At 43.5% G+C, this 18426-nt stretch overlaps 1 protein-coding gene across 8 annotated transcripts in view; it reads left to right on the top strand.

Moving 5' to 3' along the window:
• The window catches only part of ARHGAP6 (Rho GTPase activating protein 6), a 485299-nt gene that overhangs the window by 419478 nt on the left and 47395 nt on the right, over positions 1–18426 (top strand). For all 8 annotated transcript variants that reach the window (XM_039497447.1, XM_039497455.1, XM_039497473.1 and 5 more), the window contains one exon: positions 5361–5432. In XM_039497447.1, the coding sequence (XP_039353381.1) occupies positions 5361–5432 (72 nt within the window). The remainder of the gene's footprint in view (positions 1–5360; positions 5433–18426) is intronic.

Here is an 18426-nt window from a genome sequence, read left to right as displayed (position 1 = left end):
GACTCAGTTGTGAGAACATGACCTGCTTCAAGAGCCAATTGTTTGGCATTCAGAGAACATGACCAGCCGAACATAGCTTCAATGCAGGAGGTTTTGGCTTGGGACAAAATGCTGAGGTTGGTGCGTCGGTCATCCCTCTTAATTCGGAAGATATAGTGGAGGCACCATTGATGGTGGTTTGGAGCTTGTTGGTGGAGCACTTTAGTTTTGTTAAGTATCAGAGGGGTAGCCATGTTATTCTGTATCCACAAAAACGACAAGGAGTCTGGTGGCACCTTAAAGACTAACAGATTTATTTGAGCATAAGCTTTTGTGGGTAAAAAACCCATCTGAAGAAATGGGATTTTTTACCCACGAAAGCTTATGCCCAAATAAATCTGTTAGTCTTTAAGGTGCCACTGGACTCCTCATTGTTTTAGTTTTGTTGCTGTTGAGTGTGAGGCCTCGCTGGTTATAGGCCTCAGAGATAATGTTGACTGGTTTCTTTTTTTGAAGATATTGCGAGTGGGCGCACAGAGCACAGTCATCTGCATATTGGAGTTCAGTGACTGATTTAGTGAAAATCTTTGTCTAGGATTGAGGTTGAATAGCTTGCCATTCATTCTATACTGGATGTCAAGTCTGCAGGGGAGCTTGTCAGTGATGAAAGATGGAGAAGGGTTGGAGTGATGACACAGACTTGCTTGACTCTTGTCTTGACTAAGAAGGGTCCATTTTGGATCCATTGCTGATGACCATCGCAGATATGTTGTCATGGAAGAGTTGGGGGATGGCAACAAATTTTGGCAGGCATCCAAATTTGAGGAGCATTCTCCACAGGACCTCATGATTGATGGAGTCAAATGCTGTCATGAGATTGATGAAGGACCTGACTAGAGGTCAGTGTTGTTTGCAGCACTTTTCCTGAAGTTGGCGGGCAGTGAAGATCATGTTGCTGGTACTCCAAAATGGTCTGAACCAACATTTTGATTCTGGAAGGATTTCCTCAGCAACGGGAAACTGTCAGTTGAGGAGAATTTTGGCAAGGATCTTTCCGGAGGTGGACAATGGGGTGATTCCTCTATAGTTTCCACAGTCTGATTTGTCTCCTTTCTTGAAGATGGTCACAATCATGGCATCCCTAAAGTTGGCTGGGATTGCTTCTAAATTCCAGATCTTGAGGATTAGGGCGTGAAGCTTACGAGCCACTTCTCCTCCTTTGAAGATTTTGGCAGGGATTCTGTCAGCTCCAGATGTCTTTCATCTGATGGCTTTCTTTATCTTGTTCAGTGCTGATGGGGTTCTAAGGTTCTTCAGGAGGTCTTCAAAGTGTTCCTTCTGTCGTGAATTGATTGATTTTGTTGTCCTTGAAAATGTTGACTCTATCCCTGGATCGAAGGAGAGTTAGCCCTTGGGTGTGGGGTCTGTAAAGGGCTTTGGTAGTATTGAAAAATCCATGCATGTCATGGGTGTGGACAAGTTGTTGGATCTCCTTCACTTTGTTCTCCCACCACTTGTTCTTCATTTCACGGGTTTTCCTTTATATCCACCATCAACTCAAAGCTAAGGTTCAAAGGAAAGGAATGGACGATGACCAACACTACCAGATGAGTATCTTTCCCCTGGTATTCTAAGGCTTCTTTCTGTTCTCCAAGGATGCACTCTGCTAAGGACTCTTCTCTGGATTCTCTCCCCCCCCCCCCCACCCCATACTAGTCCTTTTTTCTGCTGCAAACCCCTTCTCTGGTCCTGACAACTTGTGCACTATGTCCCAGCTTGCAAAGGCACATGCACAAAGATGTAGAAGCTGAGGCTCACTCGTGTGTAAATTGGGGCTTTGCGTGCATACATACATTTGCATGTGTTCAATCCTGATTTTTTTTGTGCAGCAAGTGTTACTCGTGCATTTTTTAGAATCTTGCCCATATTTCTTATGCCAATGCTTGACACCGCTTTCAGCTGAGTGTATTGAGAGTAAAACAGCATTGCTGTAAATATGGTCCTTTTCGTAATGATATTTGGGCAGAAAGCGTGTCTTTTGGTTGTCTGCAACGCTATTATAGAATGGAAGTTTCAATGTCTAAAATGTAGAGATACCAAAATCTGTAGACATTTATTAAAAAAAAAAAAAAAAAGAAAGAAAGAAAGAAATTCACATGGAGGATATCTCCAAATGTGGGGCAAATTCTGAACCTGAGTTGAATTATTTCTGATTTACACTAGTGTAATTGAGAGCAGAATTTGACATTTTTGTTCTTAACAGGGACAGTATTCAGGCTTATATTTGAAAGTGTATATAAATTGCTCTGTCTACCTAATGGTAGAAAGTATGAATAATACTGTTATATGGTAACATGTCTGCTGAATAACCCTAATCATAAAGCCTGTTTGTGAAATTGCTTTGTATAAGAAAACATGCTGAGGCGATATTTGTTGCTCTTGCTACCATACAAATGAAACAAATATAGTATACGTTTTCTTTTGTGTATTACAAAAACAGCATGTTGAGAGTAAACATGCATTAATCACTAGCTAGATTAGTGCATACATTCAATATAGGTCTATTATAGTTCTTTGGTATTAGAACCCAAAAAAGTGACAAGTTAAAGCAGGCACATAACTTAACCTAGAGCATTGAGGTTATACCTGTTATAATGTCATTTTTGTTGACTTTTCATTATATTCTTAAGAAAATAATGGTAGCCAGCCTTTTGAAATAGTTGAGTCAAGAAGAAACCTGCCTACCCTGCAACATGAACTCTTCAATGCCTAATACCTCATAGAATTATTTTTTTTTAAATGTACTATATTGAAACAATTGTTCTTCTAAAATTCTTATCCATCTGAACTGATCTGGACATACACAGATTGAAAGCTTGTTGTCTGAGGAATCTGGTTTTTGAACAGGGGCGGCTCCAGGCCCCAGCACACCAAGCGCGTGCTTGGGGCGGCAAGCCGTGGGAGGCGCTCTGCAGGCGCCGCGAGGGCGGCAGGCAGGCTGCCTTCGGCGGCATGCCTGCAGAGGGTCCACTGGTCCCGCGGCTTCAGTGGACCTCCCGCAGGTCCCGCCACCCCTGTTTTTGAAGTTGTTCAAATAGCAACCATCAGACATGACTATCAGAATTCTTCCTTGAGTCTTGTTTTCCTCCCCACCTGTCCTCAAGATATTAGCTGTGTATCAGTGTAACTGAAATATAGCCCCATGACTACAGGTGAGGCATAAGTGGTAGGATTGTGGAATCTGGTTTCCACTTGTCTAACAGTAATACCTAATACTTAGGCAATTCTCTGCTAGACAACTCTCTGACACCACATTCTTCAGGCCATTACCCTCTGATCCCACGGAGGGGTACCAAAAGAAACTGCACCATATGCTCAAGAAACTCCCTGAAGAAGCACAGGAACAAATCTACACAGAGACACCCCTAGAACCCCGAGCAGGGGTATTCTATCTGCCACTCAAGATCCATAAACCTGGGAATCCTGGATGCCCCATCTTCTCAGGCATTGGCACCCTGACAGCAGGATTATCTGGCTATGTGGACTCTCTCCTCAGGCCCTACACTACCAGCACTCCTAGCTATTTTCAAGACCACTGACTTCCTAAGGAAACTGTCCATCGGTGATCTTCCAGAAAACACCATCCTGGCCACTATGGATGTAGAAGCCCTCTACACCAACATTCAACACAAAGATGGACTACAAGCCATCAGGAGCAGTATCTCCAATAATGTAATGGCAAACCTGGTGGCTGAGCTTTGTGACTTTGTCCTCGCCCACAACTATTTCAGATTTGGGGACGATTTATACCTTCAAATCAGCAGCACTGCTGTAAGTACCCACATGGCCCCACAGTATGCCAACATTTTTATGGCTGATTTAGAACAATGCTTCCTCAGATTGTACCCCTACTATACTTGCACTACATTGTTATGACATCTTCATCATCTGGACCCATGGGAAGGAGGCCCTTGAGGAATTCCACCTGGATTTCAACAATTCCCCCCCCCCCCCCCCCACTATCAACCTCAGCCTGGACCAGTCAACACAAGAGATCCACTTCCTGGACACTACAGTACAAATAAGCAATGGTCACATAAACACCACGCTATACCGGAAACCTACTGACCACTATACTTACCTGCATGCCTCCAGCTTTCATCCCAGACCACATCATGCAATCCATTGTCTACAGCCAAGCCCTCAGATACAAACACATTTGCTCCAATCCCTCAGACAGAGACAAACACCTACAGGGTCTCTATCGGGTGTTCTTAAAACTACAATACCCACCTGGGGAAGTGAAGAAGCAGATTGACAGAGCCAGAAGAGTACCCAGAAGTCACCTACTACAGGACAGGCCCAACAAGGAAAGTAACAGAACACCACTGGCCATCACGTACAGCCCCAGTTAAAACCTCCCCAGTGCATCATCAAGGATCTACAACCTATCCTGAAGGATGATCCCTCACTCTCACAGACCTTGGGAGACAGGCCAGTCCTTGCTTACAGACAGCCCCCCAACCTGAAGCAAATACTCACCAGCAGCTACACACCACACAACAGAAACACTAACCCAGGAACCAACCCCTGCAACAAACCCCATTGCCAACTCTGTCCGCATATGTATTCAAGGGACACCATCATAGGACCCAACCACATCAGCTACACCATCAACGGCTCGTTCTCCTGCACATCTACCAATGTGATATATGCTATCATGTGCCAGCACTTCAGCCTCCCTGGACACTTAATAACAGGCTTAAAAGTGGCCATTCTTCAAAAAAAAAAACACTTCAAAAACAGACTTCAACGAGAAACTGCAGAACTGGAATTAATTTGCAAACTTGACATGATCAAATTAAGCCTGGGTCACTACAAAAATAATTTTCCCTCTGATACTCATATCTTCTTGTCAACTGCTGGGAATGGGCCACATCCACTTTGATTGAATTGGCCTCATTAGCACTACAAAAAGTAATTTTCCCTCTGTTGATATTCACCCCTTCTTGTCAACTGTTGGGAATGGGCCACATCTACACTAATTGAATTGGCCTCATTAGCACTGTGCAAACTGGTGTGTGGGTGGATGTGCATACTATGGTCCGACCTCCTCATAGACCCTCTTAGGGGCACAGAATGGAAAGAGTCTCAGTGCTCCCCTGAACTCAAGGATTGTGACTGTCCCTGGCATTTGTCTCTCACTCACTCACTCACACACACGTACACGTACACGTACACATAAAAGGCTCCTTATGCCCTTTTCTCTCTCAGTATGCCCACTTGTGCAATTGTCAATTTAACCGTATATATTCTAGTTTATGGATAATGATATTTAACTATTCTTTCTCCTTACATATTTATTATTCTTTTTCTTCTAGATGGACAAAAGAGGAAAAAATCCTTAAGAAAGAAACTGGACTCATTAGGGAAGGAGAAAAACAGAGATAAAGGTACAGTGAAGATTAAAGAAGTACATATTTATCTAATAGCTGTACATTTTTATGAGATTTGTATACTGAAATGTGTATCTTCTGCAATAGGATTGTGTTACCTAAACTAATACATTATCTAGTCATTTATTCCGCAATGGGAAAAAAATACTATATTTTATATCGGGGTAGGCAACCTATGGCACACATGCCGAAGGCGGCACGCGAGCTGATTTTCAGTGGCACTCGCACTGCTCGGGTCCTGGCCACTAGTCGGGGGGCTCTGCATTTTAATTTAATTTTAAATGAAGTTTCTTAAACATTTAAAAAACCTTATTTACTTTACATACAACAATAGTTTAGTTATCTATTATACACTTATAGGCAGATCTTCTAAAAACGTTAAAATGTATTACTGGCACACGAAACCTTAAATCAGAGTGAATAAATGAAGACTCGGCACACCACTTCTGAAAGGTTGCCGACCCCTGTTTTATATTGTATTTTTTTTTGTCACTGCCATAATCTAGCTGCACTGTGCAACATAAACTTTTGTCACGCAAGCAATATTTTTTTCCTAGCAAGCGGAAATTATTGTTTAAAACATGGCAAACTATCATTGCTACTGTACAGTCAGTTTCAAATAAGTTCAGGGTGACACATATATGGCCAAATTTGTGAGGATGCCTAAAACCAGACTCTAAAGTTGCACCCACAGTTTTGTGCTTGTAGATAATTGTGTGTCTGACATTGCAGTCACTAGAAGAGGCTCTAGAAAAGTTGGCCTGGAATCAAAAACTATAGTTATGAAAGAGCATTAATGGCATTTAGCATTCTGACATGAATGTTGATATACTAATTAACTGCAAGAATGGAGCTTTGAAATGACATTTTGTAACTAATATAGCTACTGAGCCAGTGTAATTTTTTAAACTGTGCATTTCTAGAAAGGGCACATGTTTGTTTCAGTTTGTTTTGTTCGTTTTTTAATGACTCATCAACAAGGCTCCAGATTGATCTGAAACGTGTGTGAATAAATGTTATAATTAAGCTTTATCACATTAAGATTGCTGATAAATTTCAGGAAAAAATGAAATGCCTGTGTCATGTTTATTTTTAAAGATTTTTGTAATAGTTCTTCTAATTGATTTAGGTGATTCAATAGCCTAACTAAATTGTGAGCATTATTTGCTGAATAAGTTAATGCAAATACACTTAATTTTCCTCGCCTTACATCAAATTTCCCGCGTTTGGCCTTATTTATTTACCCATATTGTTAATCACCATACTTTTCCAGGAATTTCTTAAAGCCAAAATTCAACTTTAAAATACAATTGAACAGATTATAGTGTAATGCAGACTATTACATGCTACAATAGAGTGAAGTATTAATTTATTTCAGTTTTATTTTTCTTATGACTATAGTTCTATTCATTGAACTATTCAGGACCATATAGAAGCAGTCTACACACACACTGAATACAGCAACCAGGTGGAGGCAACTGCACCAAAAGACTATCATCCAACAAGGTCTTGGTAGTACATGGAAAATGAGGGGTCTCATCCTCCACTGAATCATTGATAGTTGACACTTTATAAACTATTGCATTTAACAGCATGACTCTAAGACTAAGTTACTTGCCTGCAAACATCCTTAGGCTCTTGAGAGCTAACTGCTTGTAATTGGAACTTGGTTTAAAAAAAAATCTGATGATTCATTTGGCAGAATAGAATCTAGCTTACTCTCCTGCAGCAGTGTCACTCTGGAGTGATAAGAGAAGAAATATTAGTAAAACCTTACGTTTGTCACTAAGTGTAGCAGATGTAACATTGAACACATACAGAGGCAGCAGAAGGGGAAAAAATCAAATACAGTATAGTACTGTGTTAAATGTAAACTACTAAAAAATAAAGGGAAAGCAGATTTTTTCTTCTGCATAGTGAAGTTTCAAAGCTGTATTAAGTCAGTGTTCAGTTGTAAGCTTTTTAAAAGAACAACCATAATGTTTTGTTCAGAGTTATGAACATTTCAGACTTACGAACAACCTCCATTCCTGAGGTGCTCATAACTCTGATATTTTACTCCTATACTTTATTTTACTCTGATACTTTACTCCTTTTTGAACAAAGAATAACCGTATTTTAATGTTTTCTTTCAGTGTGTGCTACCTTGCACTTGACTGCAGTAAATTTAATCATCTACCATGTTGCTCAGCTCCCCAGTTTTTTTCCCCACAGTCTTCTTTAGTCTTGAGTAAACTAAGTAATTTAGTTTTGTGAGAAAATTCTGTTTGCTATTCATCCCATTTTCAAGCTAGTTAATAAACAGATAGTAAACAACACTGGTTCTAGAACTAATTTGTGACATTCTTTACCATAAACTTCTTATGCACAAGGAACTGGCCACTTGTTCCTACACTCTGTCTTCTGTCTCTTAACCAGTTTTGAATGTGTGGCAGGATTTTATCTTCCATCACAGGGTTTTGAGCTTCTTTAATAGTCTCTTGAGAAAATCTTTATTTACAAGCTTTTTTGAGAGTCTAAGGACTTGTCTATGGGTATGGCTACACTTGCAGGTGTGCAGCGCTGGGAGTTACAGCTGTCTTCATACAGCTGTGTAGGGAAAGCGCTGGTGTGTGGCCACACTCACAGCTACCAGCGCTGCAGTGTGGCCACATTTGCAGCATTTACGGCGCTGTTGGGAGTGATGCATTATGGGCAGCTATCCCAGCGTTCAAGTGGCAGCAACATGCTTTTCAAAAGAGGGGGGTGGCGTGGAGTGTGACAGGGAGCGGGGGAGAGAGAGAGAATGGATTTTTGGAGCCGACACTGTGTATCAGCTCCCTGCCTTGCAAAATCTGAAAATTTCCCCGACCCCTTACTCTTAACTGCAAACAGCCTGCAGACCAGATAAGCAGCTGCTCCAACGGACTCCCTTTCTCCGCCCCGCCCCTGCTGTTTCTCTCCTCAAGCAAACACTCATCCCCCTGCCTGCCTCATTCACAGCAAGGTAGTGGGTTATCTCAATTGATTGTTCACAGTCAGTTACAGATTGATCACAGCAAACAGGAGCTGTGTTTGTTTTTTAGATAAGCAGCTCCCGGAGCCCCGAGTTCACAAGAAAACAAAGAGAGGCATCATAACAAAACAAAGAGAGTAATTTAGTTAAAAGCATTCTGGGATATCTCCTAATACCCTGGAGGCCAATAACAGCGCTGGTGTTTGGCCACACTTTACAAGCAGCGCTGTAGCACCAGCGCTGCAATGGTTATACCCCAAGCAGACCCAGGTGTACAGCAAGCGCTGCAGCCAGGGAGTTGCAGCGCTGGATGTGCCCTGCAGGTGTGGACAGTTACTAACTGCAGCGCTGGAAAGCCTCCACCAGCGCTGCAACTCTCAAGTGTAGCCATACCCTAGGTCTGTGTAGTGCATTAATGTGCACCAGCTGGGATACAAATTCCACTGCACACACTCTGTGTGGACCCTGCTGTGGCACACTAAAAGTTCCCTAGTGTTTGTTGATGTAGGTCACAGTACTATGTCAATGTGCAGCAGGGAACTTTTAGCAGGGTCCACTCAGATAGTCAGTGTGTGACACGTTAGTGCACACTAACACACCATGTAGACAAGCCCTAAATAAATTGTATCTACTTGTTCTCCTTTAGCTGGTGTACTGTTCTCTAGTGTTACAGCTGATTGTAAAGATGAATTATGTATTTTGATAACAGTTCAATTACTTTTATAGTACCATCAAAAACGTTTATTTTCCAGAATTGTACTTCCAGAGCAATGCCTCTTTTCTTTCTTTTTTTGTTTATTATGAAAAGATATCTTCTCACTTTTGTTACATGTAAATACTTACCCTAGGATTACTCTTTTCCCCATATTTCACTATGAAAAAGATCATTTAAACAATATCTTCTTCTTCTTTTTTTTTGCATCACTCTAGCCTTTTAAAATGTTGCTTTATTGTGTATAAGTTTATTTCATCCAACCACTGACTCTGGCAGGCTCTTACAGTACTGCTTAGATACTTATGAATATTTTTTTCTCTATATAAGGTATTTGTTCTTCAGATTTTTTTCTTAGCCGTAGCATGTTACCTGCCAACAATTTCCATTCTGTTAGCATGTCTTAGGCTGGATTTTTGCTTTTTGTTAGATATGTTTTTTTGAATGCATCTTGCTATGTAGGGCTGAATCATTACCACAAGCAAAGGGCAACATATTGTTTGTGCTTATTCCTTCTTGTTTTTACTTACTTCCTGGTGTTCTGTAATACTTATAATAACTCTAACTACACATTTTTACCTGTTTCTGTGCTAATTCTATGGATTTTAATTTCTTATGTTTTCCCCTTTGGGCTGTTTCAGATGTGTCTCACTTAACACCTTCCCCCCCCCATTCCAAATACTCTATCTTGAAGTTTAATATCAGAAGCCTGTATGTTCCACTCCTGCAAAAAATAACATACGGGGAACAAATGTGTGGAGAAAATCTCCCGTTCTACATGAGCCACAGAGTCCCTATTTTCCCTTCTTTCTTCAGAGGCTGCTGGATTGATGGAGGTGGCAGATAGGTAGACAATAATGTAGAAAAAGGGAGCAAAGGGCCAGGAGACCATAAGGATCCTGGTCCCCAGCTGTGGAGTATGTTCGCCTGAACAGAAGGGTTCCCTCCTGCACTGCTCTGTAGCGCCCTCCCAGCCTACAAGAACAATAGCCACTGCCCTGAGCTGTGCTCTGTGACTCTATGGAAGGGAACCACAAAGCACTCACTGGGAGTAGTGCTGCCCCTTTAGAAAGCCACTTTGCTGCTGTTACATGTGGATTGGCTGCAGGTTTGAGGCGTGAAAGGGCTGTCTGTGTATATTTAGCAGTATATTATATTTAGCAGAGTGGGTGATGTGGCCAAGGGAGGAGTTGGGCCACCATCGGGCTTAACCACTTTCCAACTCTGTGGGTCCTCACCATAGTTTCCCTTGTGGATTTGCTCTCCTCTCCACTGTACATGCAGCATATGAGCCACAGTGACTAAAATGTGCCTCTTGGTATTGTTCCCCTCTGTGAGGATGTGATTACACTGTGATGACTAATAATGAGCCAGTCCCCCAAATGGTCTCTGTGTTACTTGAGTGCAGGTCACAGCTAACCTCCCTTCTTTTATGCTTCACAATCAGGGCCGGCTCCAGACTCCAGCACGCCAAGCGTGCGCTTGGAGCGGCGTGCCGCGGGAGGGCGGCAGGCGGCTCCAGTGGACCTCCCGCAGGCATGGCTGCAGAGGGTCCGCTGGTCCCGCGGCTTCAGTGGAGCATCCGCAGGTGTGCCTGCGGGAGGTCCACCGGAGCCGCGGGACTGGCGACCACTAGAGCGCCCCCTGCTTGGTGCGGCGCAATTCCTAGAGCCGCCCCTGTTCACAATGAGCGGAGCGTTATCCCCATCTCTTGCATGATGTTTTTTTAACAAGCCTTTCTACCATTTATTTTATAAAGAGAATGTCTCCCAGTACAGGGCAACTGATTCAAAACAAACACTCAGCTCTATGGACGTGGGCCATACTCACACAAAAACGGGTCACAAGCACTCACTCATTCATGGTTACTTGTCCCAAGTTCTCCTGCGACTAGTGACCCAGCCTAAGAGATTGGGCTAGTAGCTCCATTCTTCAGGGCTGGGAAGGGGCCACAGTTAGGGCAAGGAAGGAAATAACACAGGTAGAGCAATGTGTCTAGGTTTTGAGAACACCCGTTATGGGCTAGATTATGGCTGACCTTTATGTTGGTGCAAAGAGCCTTCCCTTCTCTGGAGCATCCCCTGTGCAGGGCCTGCCACAGTTGCAGACCCTGCGCTTTGAGGAGCCCAAGGACAGTTACCTGTGTTTCCCTGGGGATGAACAGTGCCTGAAAACGGGCAGCGAATGGAAGGGAGAAGGTGGGGCCTTGCTCCCTGCCCTTGGGGACTTCTCCCTCTGTGCTAGCCCTTAGGGCAGGGCAGGCACACTGTGGGAAGCAGGCTTGGGAAGCATTGTTTTTCCAAGAGGTGCATCCTCTCCTTGATTTCTCCCAGATGGTGCATCCCTGCACTAACCTCAACAAATCATGGTGCCTTAGAGGTACAGTCTAGCTTCATCTATCAAAGGGGCACAAATCCATATTTTACTGGGTATTGTGTGATTTAATCACTGATATTTCAGGATCAGATCTAGTTCTACTCACTTAACAGCAGATTATAGCTATAGCTATCTATAGCTATATATATAAATAGATATATACTTTTATTACTTCTGCATGAGTGAAAGTATCAGTAGCCAGATAAATCCCAGTGTTTTCTAAGGTCATCACAGGCAGCAAAAGAAAACTGAATGCTCTTTAGTCAGATTTATATCAGTGTTTTGTCATTTTTGACAGCTACATCTATCATCATTTAATGAAAAGGGAAAAGGCTCAAAGACTTAAGTACCTTTTTGTTTGTTTGTTTGAACTGCTTTGAGTGACTCATCACAGCAGGGTACAACAAATCTTGCCGGATGTGAAAAGCTAAACATTAGAGTAAGCACCCCACCCAAATATTGTAGTCAGTGTTTTCTCTTCTCCACCTCCTTGTATTTATAGTCACTCTGGCCATCTCTCTTGTTGTCTGTGTGTGTCCCTAAGCATTTTCCAAACATTCTGTTTTGCTGCTGACAGTGAGAGTGCTCAGTTCGGGCGAGTAATAAAATGTCAGTGTTGATCTAAATGGGATGCCTGGCATGCTGACAGCTGAGATCCTGTTCCCTTACAAATTCACTTCTAATTTTGATGACAGGAGAAACAGAGCTGTTCATTTTCTCTAGACAGTGATATGGGTGTTAGTTTAAGCATCCCTTCTTTGACTGTGCACCCTTGCATTCCAGAGATAGATGCCTCCTCGAAAGGATTTCTCCTGCAAGATTTTATCAGCAAGCTGATTCTTCGCTCCCTCTCCCACACCTCCTCTTAAAAACATATAGTGAGGTATTTTCCTTGAACACTAACTAGAACCACATAATAAAATTCAGAAGGTACATGCATAGTGACATCATTGCAGGAGTTTAAGTCTCTGGACTATGGTACAGTAGGATTGTTCTGTTTTATTTTAAATATTTTATGCTTTCAAAAAACACTAGAGATGGACCATGAAACTTTTAAACTTGATTTGTTCAGCAACTGAGAATTATCCGATTTGCCTGTGTTTCTGTGTGGAATGTAAACATTTAGGGCCCAGTTCAGCCTCCTGAACATCAAGAAGGCTGTACCTGGTGGATTTTTTTGACCAAGAGCATTGCTGGTTATTTCTAGAGAAAAAGCACTTCTTTGAATAACTATTTGATTTGTCTTTGCAGCCAGAAATTCTGGAAACATTCTTCTTCCATGCTTATTTTCCACTCATTTTCTGTGAATTTAAAAGTATTTCTTATGTTTACACTTAGGCTGCTTCAGTAATAATTAACTCTAATGTTGTCAGTATGCCTTGGCTTATTCTAAGGAGAGAAGAGTTCCATAATAAATACAAAAAGTTTCTTTTTCATTATAGTATTTTTGTTTCAAGCTTTGTCAGTGCCCTGTTGTGTTTTGTTTTATTACATTTCTAAAACGTGCCTCTTGTGATCTCTAAGCATCTGAGCAATTTTAAAAAACACATTATGTCACTTCTGTACTAATGTCAGCTAAGAACTTAAGAGACTCTTCATTTAAAAAAAATCAAAATCCTTCACACAGAAAAAGGCTCACTAAATCAAAGCATGGTGGAAGGCCGTATGATCTTAGACCAGCTAGCAAAGTTCCAGTTGCAGATACCTCACTGAGAACATCTTGGGTGAAATCTTCACTTCACTCCACTGAAGTCAGTGGAAGTTTTGCCACTGATTTCAGTGAAGCTGCAGTTTCACCCTGCTTCTAGTCTTCAGACTCTTGAATTTAATTCTTCTTCAAGTGATCGTGTATGCCCATTCCACTGTAGGTGTGTGTGCACCTCATGCACAGTTGTCAGAGATTTTTCCCTCAGCACTATCCATCGGGGCAGCATAAATGCCCTCTGGGCCTTGGCACCACGACACATGTGTAAAAGGCCACGCTGACCCCAATCTCCCTCGGTTCCTTCCTACCACCAGTGACAGTTGTTGAAGCTCTGATCTTTGTATCTCCAAGTCTTCCCTCTTATAGTGTATATGGTACCTGTAGAGTTAGTTTTTGATCTCGTGTAGTGCGTTTGTACATCTTGAGATATAAGAATAAGTTTAGGATCTTAATTTTTGAGAGAGGTTTCCTAGTTGGATACTGGGCTTGGTTCTGGACTAATACCTCATTCTCCTGGCTTCAAAGACTGTCACTCATGTAATAAGTCTATGCCAGTGAGCTGCCCACACCCCAGCTTCCTTAAGTGTCTGGCAGAGGTGCATGTGAGTGACATGTGTGACATTTGTAGAGCGTTCAAAGTCCAATTGAAAAAGAACAGGGCTGCCAGACTCAAGTACCAGCTTAAGGAGTCTGCGCTTTACCTGCTGTTGGAACCTTCCCACTCAGAAAGAGAACCGAGCAAGTATGAGTTGGCTAAGAGTGCTCTCCCTCTTCTAACTGAGCCTAGAGGCAGATTCTCATTGCCGGTACATAAGTAGAGACAACATACATCTCCCAAAGTCTTGGTACCAGGGCCTTTGAAGTCTACAGTGAAGGCAACGAGCGGAAGCAAGGACTTGGAGGTGTGTTCAAAGAGGAGTCATCCCCAGACACAGTCTGTAACTCAGGAGGGATTACTGACTCTGGAGCCTGGGAAAGGTCTGCTGAGCCCAATCCCTGAAGTACCAATACATTTTTTGGTACCGCAAACTCCGGAGCCCTTTCTGGTGTTCTCTATACCCAAGGCTTTCAAGGCAGCCAGATTGTTGCTTAACCTGATGGGGCCGGCTTCCCCTGCTGTTTAAGGATCTTGCTCAGTACCAAGATTGTAAGGGCACCCTCCAACGGTCGTGGCTTCAGCCCCAGAACACCATTTGGTACCAGTGGCTTTTACAGTTGTGTCTCCTCTCTGTAGGGTGCCATCTAGAGGGAAGCCAGTGATGATCTTGCTGGTCCCCCCATCTCCAGACGCTCTGCTGGTCTTCCTGGTACCAATGGGGTCAGCTCCTCTGTAGTCAGAGGAAGTGGACTCCTCATCAGACTCAGAGGTCAGATCATATGTGTCTTGACCTAAGCATGGCAGCAGCCCCAGTGGGGAGCCTACCCACTGTGGTATCAGCCACAGCCTCAGCACTGTAAGGACCAATGGCCTGCACTTTGCTGGGTCCCGCCTCCATATCAGTGGCCCTCTTGAGTCTTCTTTCCACTCCCTTCCAACCCTTCTCTATCACCTAGGTGCCAGGAGCATCTGCAGCAAGGTCACTGTCTTCCCTTGCCCCGTATTGGGGCTGTGCAGGGGGGACAGAGTGCTCAGGGACTCTCCTATGGAGGAATTGGAGAAGGGAGCTCCTCAACAAGCCTTAGTCTGTTCTTCTTCATCACCTGATGAGAAGATAGTGACTGAGTCTACTAGTCCTGCTCTTGATAATTCCAGAGCTCATCAAGACTTGTTGATGAGGGTGGCTGTACCTGGAGATGTTCAACCAGAAGAGGTACAGGAAAGATCACCCAGGCTAGTGGACATTTTAGCTTGCTCAGGACATTCTAGGGTAGCTCTCCCTATTAATGGGGCTATCCTGGACTATGTCAGGTTTTTATGGTAAACTCCGTCTTCCCTACCTCCCAGTACTAAAAGCATGGAGAGAATATACTATGTCCCTTAAGAGGGATTTGAGCGCTTCTATAACCACCCTTCTCCAGACTCCCTGGTAGATGCTGCAGCCAATGAAAAAAAGAGATAGGAACATCACGCCTCTACCTTGAAAGGGAAAGAAACACAAAGTCTAGATCTGTTTGGCAAGAAACTTTATTCCACAGGAGGTTTACAGCTTAGGATCGTGAACCAGCAGGCTCTGCTAGGTCAATATGATTTCAGTCTTTGGGATAAATCTTGAAATTCAGAGACAAGCTTCTTGGTGAGACAAATCAGGAGTTCATTACGATGGTGGAGGAGGGCAAATTAGTTGCCAAAACAACATTGCTAATGAGCCTGGTTGTGGACTGTGTGGCTCAAGCTATAGCTTCCACCATCACTATGTGATCTTCATCTTGGCTGCAGTCGACAGATATTTCCCTGAAGGTGTAACAAACCATTCAAGACATCCCATTTGAAGTTCCCCTGCTCTTTACTGATAAGAGACTTCATAACCTTAAGGATTCAAGGGTGACCCTTGTGTCTCTGGGGACTTATACACTGGCAACATAAAGAAAACCATTCCTCCCACAGGAGGCACAACTATTTAAGTCCTTCTCACTGCATACCCAAGACCTGTCCAAAAGGAGGAGCAGAAGTTACAAGAGGCACCTCCACCTCCACACTCTTCTGCAACTGCCAGTTCAGGCAAACTGGTCCTCTAAAGAGTCTAAACAATCATTTTGACCTGTTGGTTGACAGCAGTCAACCACTTACCAAACTACCATCTTTCTTCACCTCAGTTTTTGCCAACCCCCTGTACCACTTCCTAAGTGTGTGGATCTGTATCACGGGGGTCTGAGGCATGGTGAAACTGGGATACACCCTTCAATTTATTTCTATCACCCCTTCCCACTTCTCTTCCCTGTCCCTCTTCAGGGACCACCCTCACGCGAGTGTACTACTGAGGAGATCCAGTCTCTTCTCCTTGTGGGGGGCCTTACAGGAAGTTCCCATGTCATTCAGGGGGATAGGATTTTATTCCTTTTACTTCCTAATCCTGAAGGCAGAGGGGGATCACAGGCCTATTTTAGTTCTGAGGCAGGTAAACAAGTTCCTAAAAAAAACAAAATTCAAGATTGCTACTCTAGCATTATCCCTTCCCAAGGTCCCAGCAACTGCTTTGCTGCTCTCAACTTAAAGGGTGTTTATTTTCACCTGGCGATTCACCAGAGCCAATGAAAAGTTCTCAGATTCATGGTCAATGGATCCCACTGGCAGATCACAGTACTGCCTTTCAACCTGTCAGCAGCCCTCCCGTATTCACAAAATGCATGGCTGTAGTAGCGGCTTTCTTGCAAAGGTCAGGAGTCCAAGTGTTTCCCTGCCTGGATGACTGGCTAGTGAGAGACTGGTCCAGGTCTCAGGAACTCTCCAATATAGCCACTATTCAGTCCACTTTCAACATGCTGGGGCTCCTGATCTATACAGAGAAATCTATTCTAACACCTGTTCAAAGAACAGAATGAATTGGGGCAGTCGTGGACCCTACAGAGGCAAGGGCTTTCTTGCCGGAGCAGAGGTTCCAAACAATGTGGGTCATTGCTCAAGATGTAAAGGCACGCCCTCTCACTTCTGTTTTGGAATTTCCTCAAACGTCTATGGCACATGGCAGCGTGCACTTATGTGGTGCAGCATGCCAGGCTACACCTCAGAGAACTACAGGTGGCTCATCTCAGTGTGCTCACAGGCCCATTGTTACATGGATATGGTGGTTCAAACGACTGCTCAGGTCTTGTCCTCCATGGACTGGTGTCCTCAAAGAACCTGCAAATGTTTGTGAGGGAGTTATTTTTGCCCCACCACAACAGTCACCCACTCTAGTCACAGATGTATTGGATCTAGGTTGGGGACCTCACTTAGGTCCACTTCACACTCAGGGCCTTTGGTCTTCGCAGGATCTAAGTCTCCAAATAAATAGCAGGGAGCTTCAGGCCATCTGTTTAGCTTGTGTGGTGTCCCTTAGACATATCAAGGGATAGAATTTGTTGGTACGCACAGACAGCGCAGCAGCCATGTTCTCTGTAAACAAACAAGGGGCCAGAGGTGGGGCATTAGTTAAAGTTATACCAAGACACAATCCTCCTTTGAAATTCCTGCATTGCCAGTTCTATCAACCTGAGAGTTGCTTACTTTCCAGGAGTTGAAAACACTCTGGCAAATCTCCTGAGCAGGTTGTTGTAGGTCCCCCCAAGTGGTCTCTTCAACCAAATGTGACCAGGTCCATTTTAAAGCTGTGGGGAACTCCCCAGGTAGACCTATTTGCAACAAAAGCAAAAAAAAAAAAAAGTCATCTATTTTATTCCTGAGCAGGTCACAGTCCAGTTTCACTGACAGATACCTTCCTGGTCAAAAGGTCTGCTGTATGCTTTCCTGCAAGTTGTGCTCCTGCTCAAAGTGTTGTCCAAGGCCAAGCAAAATTCTGCTTTCCTTATTCTGATAGTCCCTGCATGAATCTGTCAGTGTTGATTTTCGACTCTGCTAACACTATTGGTCAGACCTCTGCTGTCACTCCTCAGAGATGTGGATGCGATCTCCCAAGACCAGGGCCGCTTCCTTCATCCTGACCTTAAGGCCCTCCATCTGACAGTGTGGATGCTTCAAGGTTGACAACCTCAGAATGAGTTTGCTCTCGAGTCTCAGGGGGTGCAGGAAGTTCTGCTAAATAGTAGGAAGCCTTCAATTCGGTCTACTTACCTTGCTAAATGGAAGAGCTTCTCCATTTGGTCCATACAAAGAGGGTCCTCCCAACTATGACTCTGATTTACCATGTCTTGGACTGTCTTTGTTTCTGAAACAACAAGGGTTAGCTCTTAGTTCCCTCAGAGTCCATTTGCAGCTATCTCAGCTTTCCACCCTCCCATAGATAACCAGTCAGATTTTTCAAATCCTGTTCCAAACAATGTGGGTCATTGCTCAAGATGTAAAGGCACGCCCTCTCACTTTTGTTTTGGAATTGCCTCAAACGTCTATGCCTCAAACGTCTATTTAAGTCCAGTCTATTTGAGGCAATCCATCAGATTTCTAAAGGGTTTGCTCAGATCATACCCCCAGGTTCACAGCCTGGTACCACAGTATTTATATTTAGTTCTAGCAAAGATGATGGGTCCTCACTTTGAGCTGCTAGCAACTTCTTCTCTGTTAGGCATGTCTATGAAGGTGGCTTTCTTTGTTGCTCCCCTACAGCCACAT

The sequence above is a fragment of the Mauremys reevesii genome, linkage group 1 (assembly GCF_016161935.1).
Source record: "Mauremys reevesii isolate NIE-2019 linkage group 1, ASM1616193v1, whole genome shotgun sequence".
Lineage (NCBI taxonomy): Eukaryota > Metazoa > Chordata > Testudines > Geoemydidae > Mauremys > Mauremys reevesii.
Note: the sequence above shows the minus strand (reverse complement) of the source record. Positions and strands in the feature narration are given on the sequence as shown.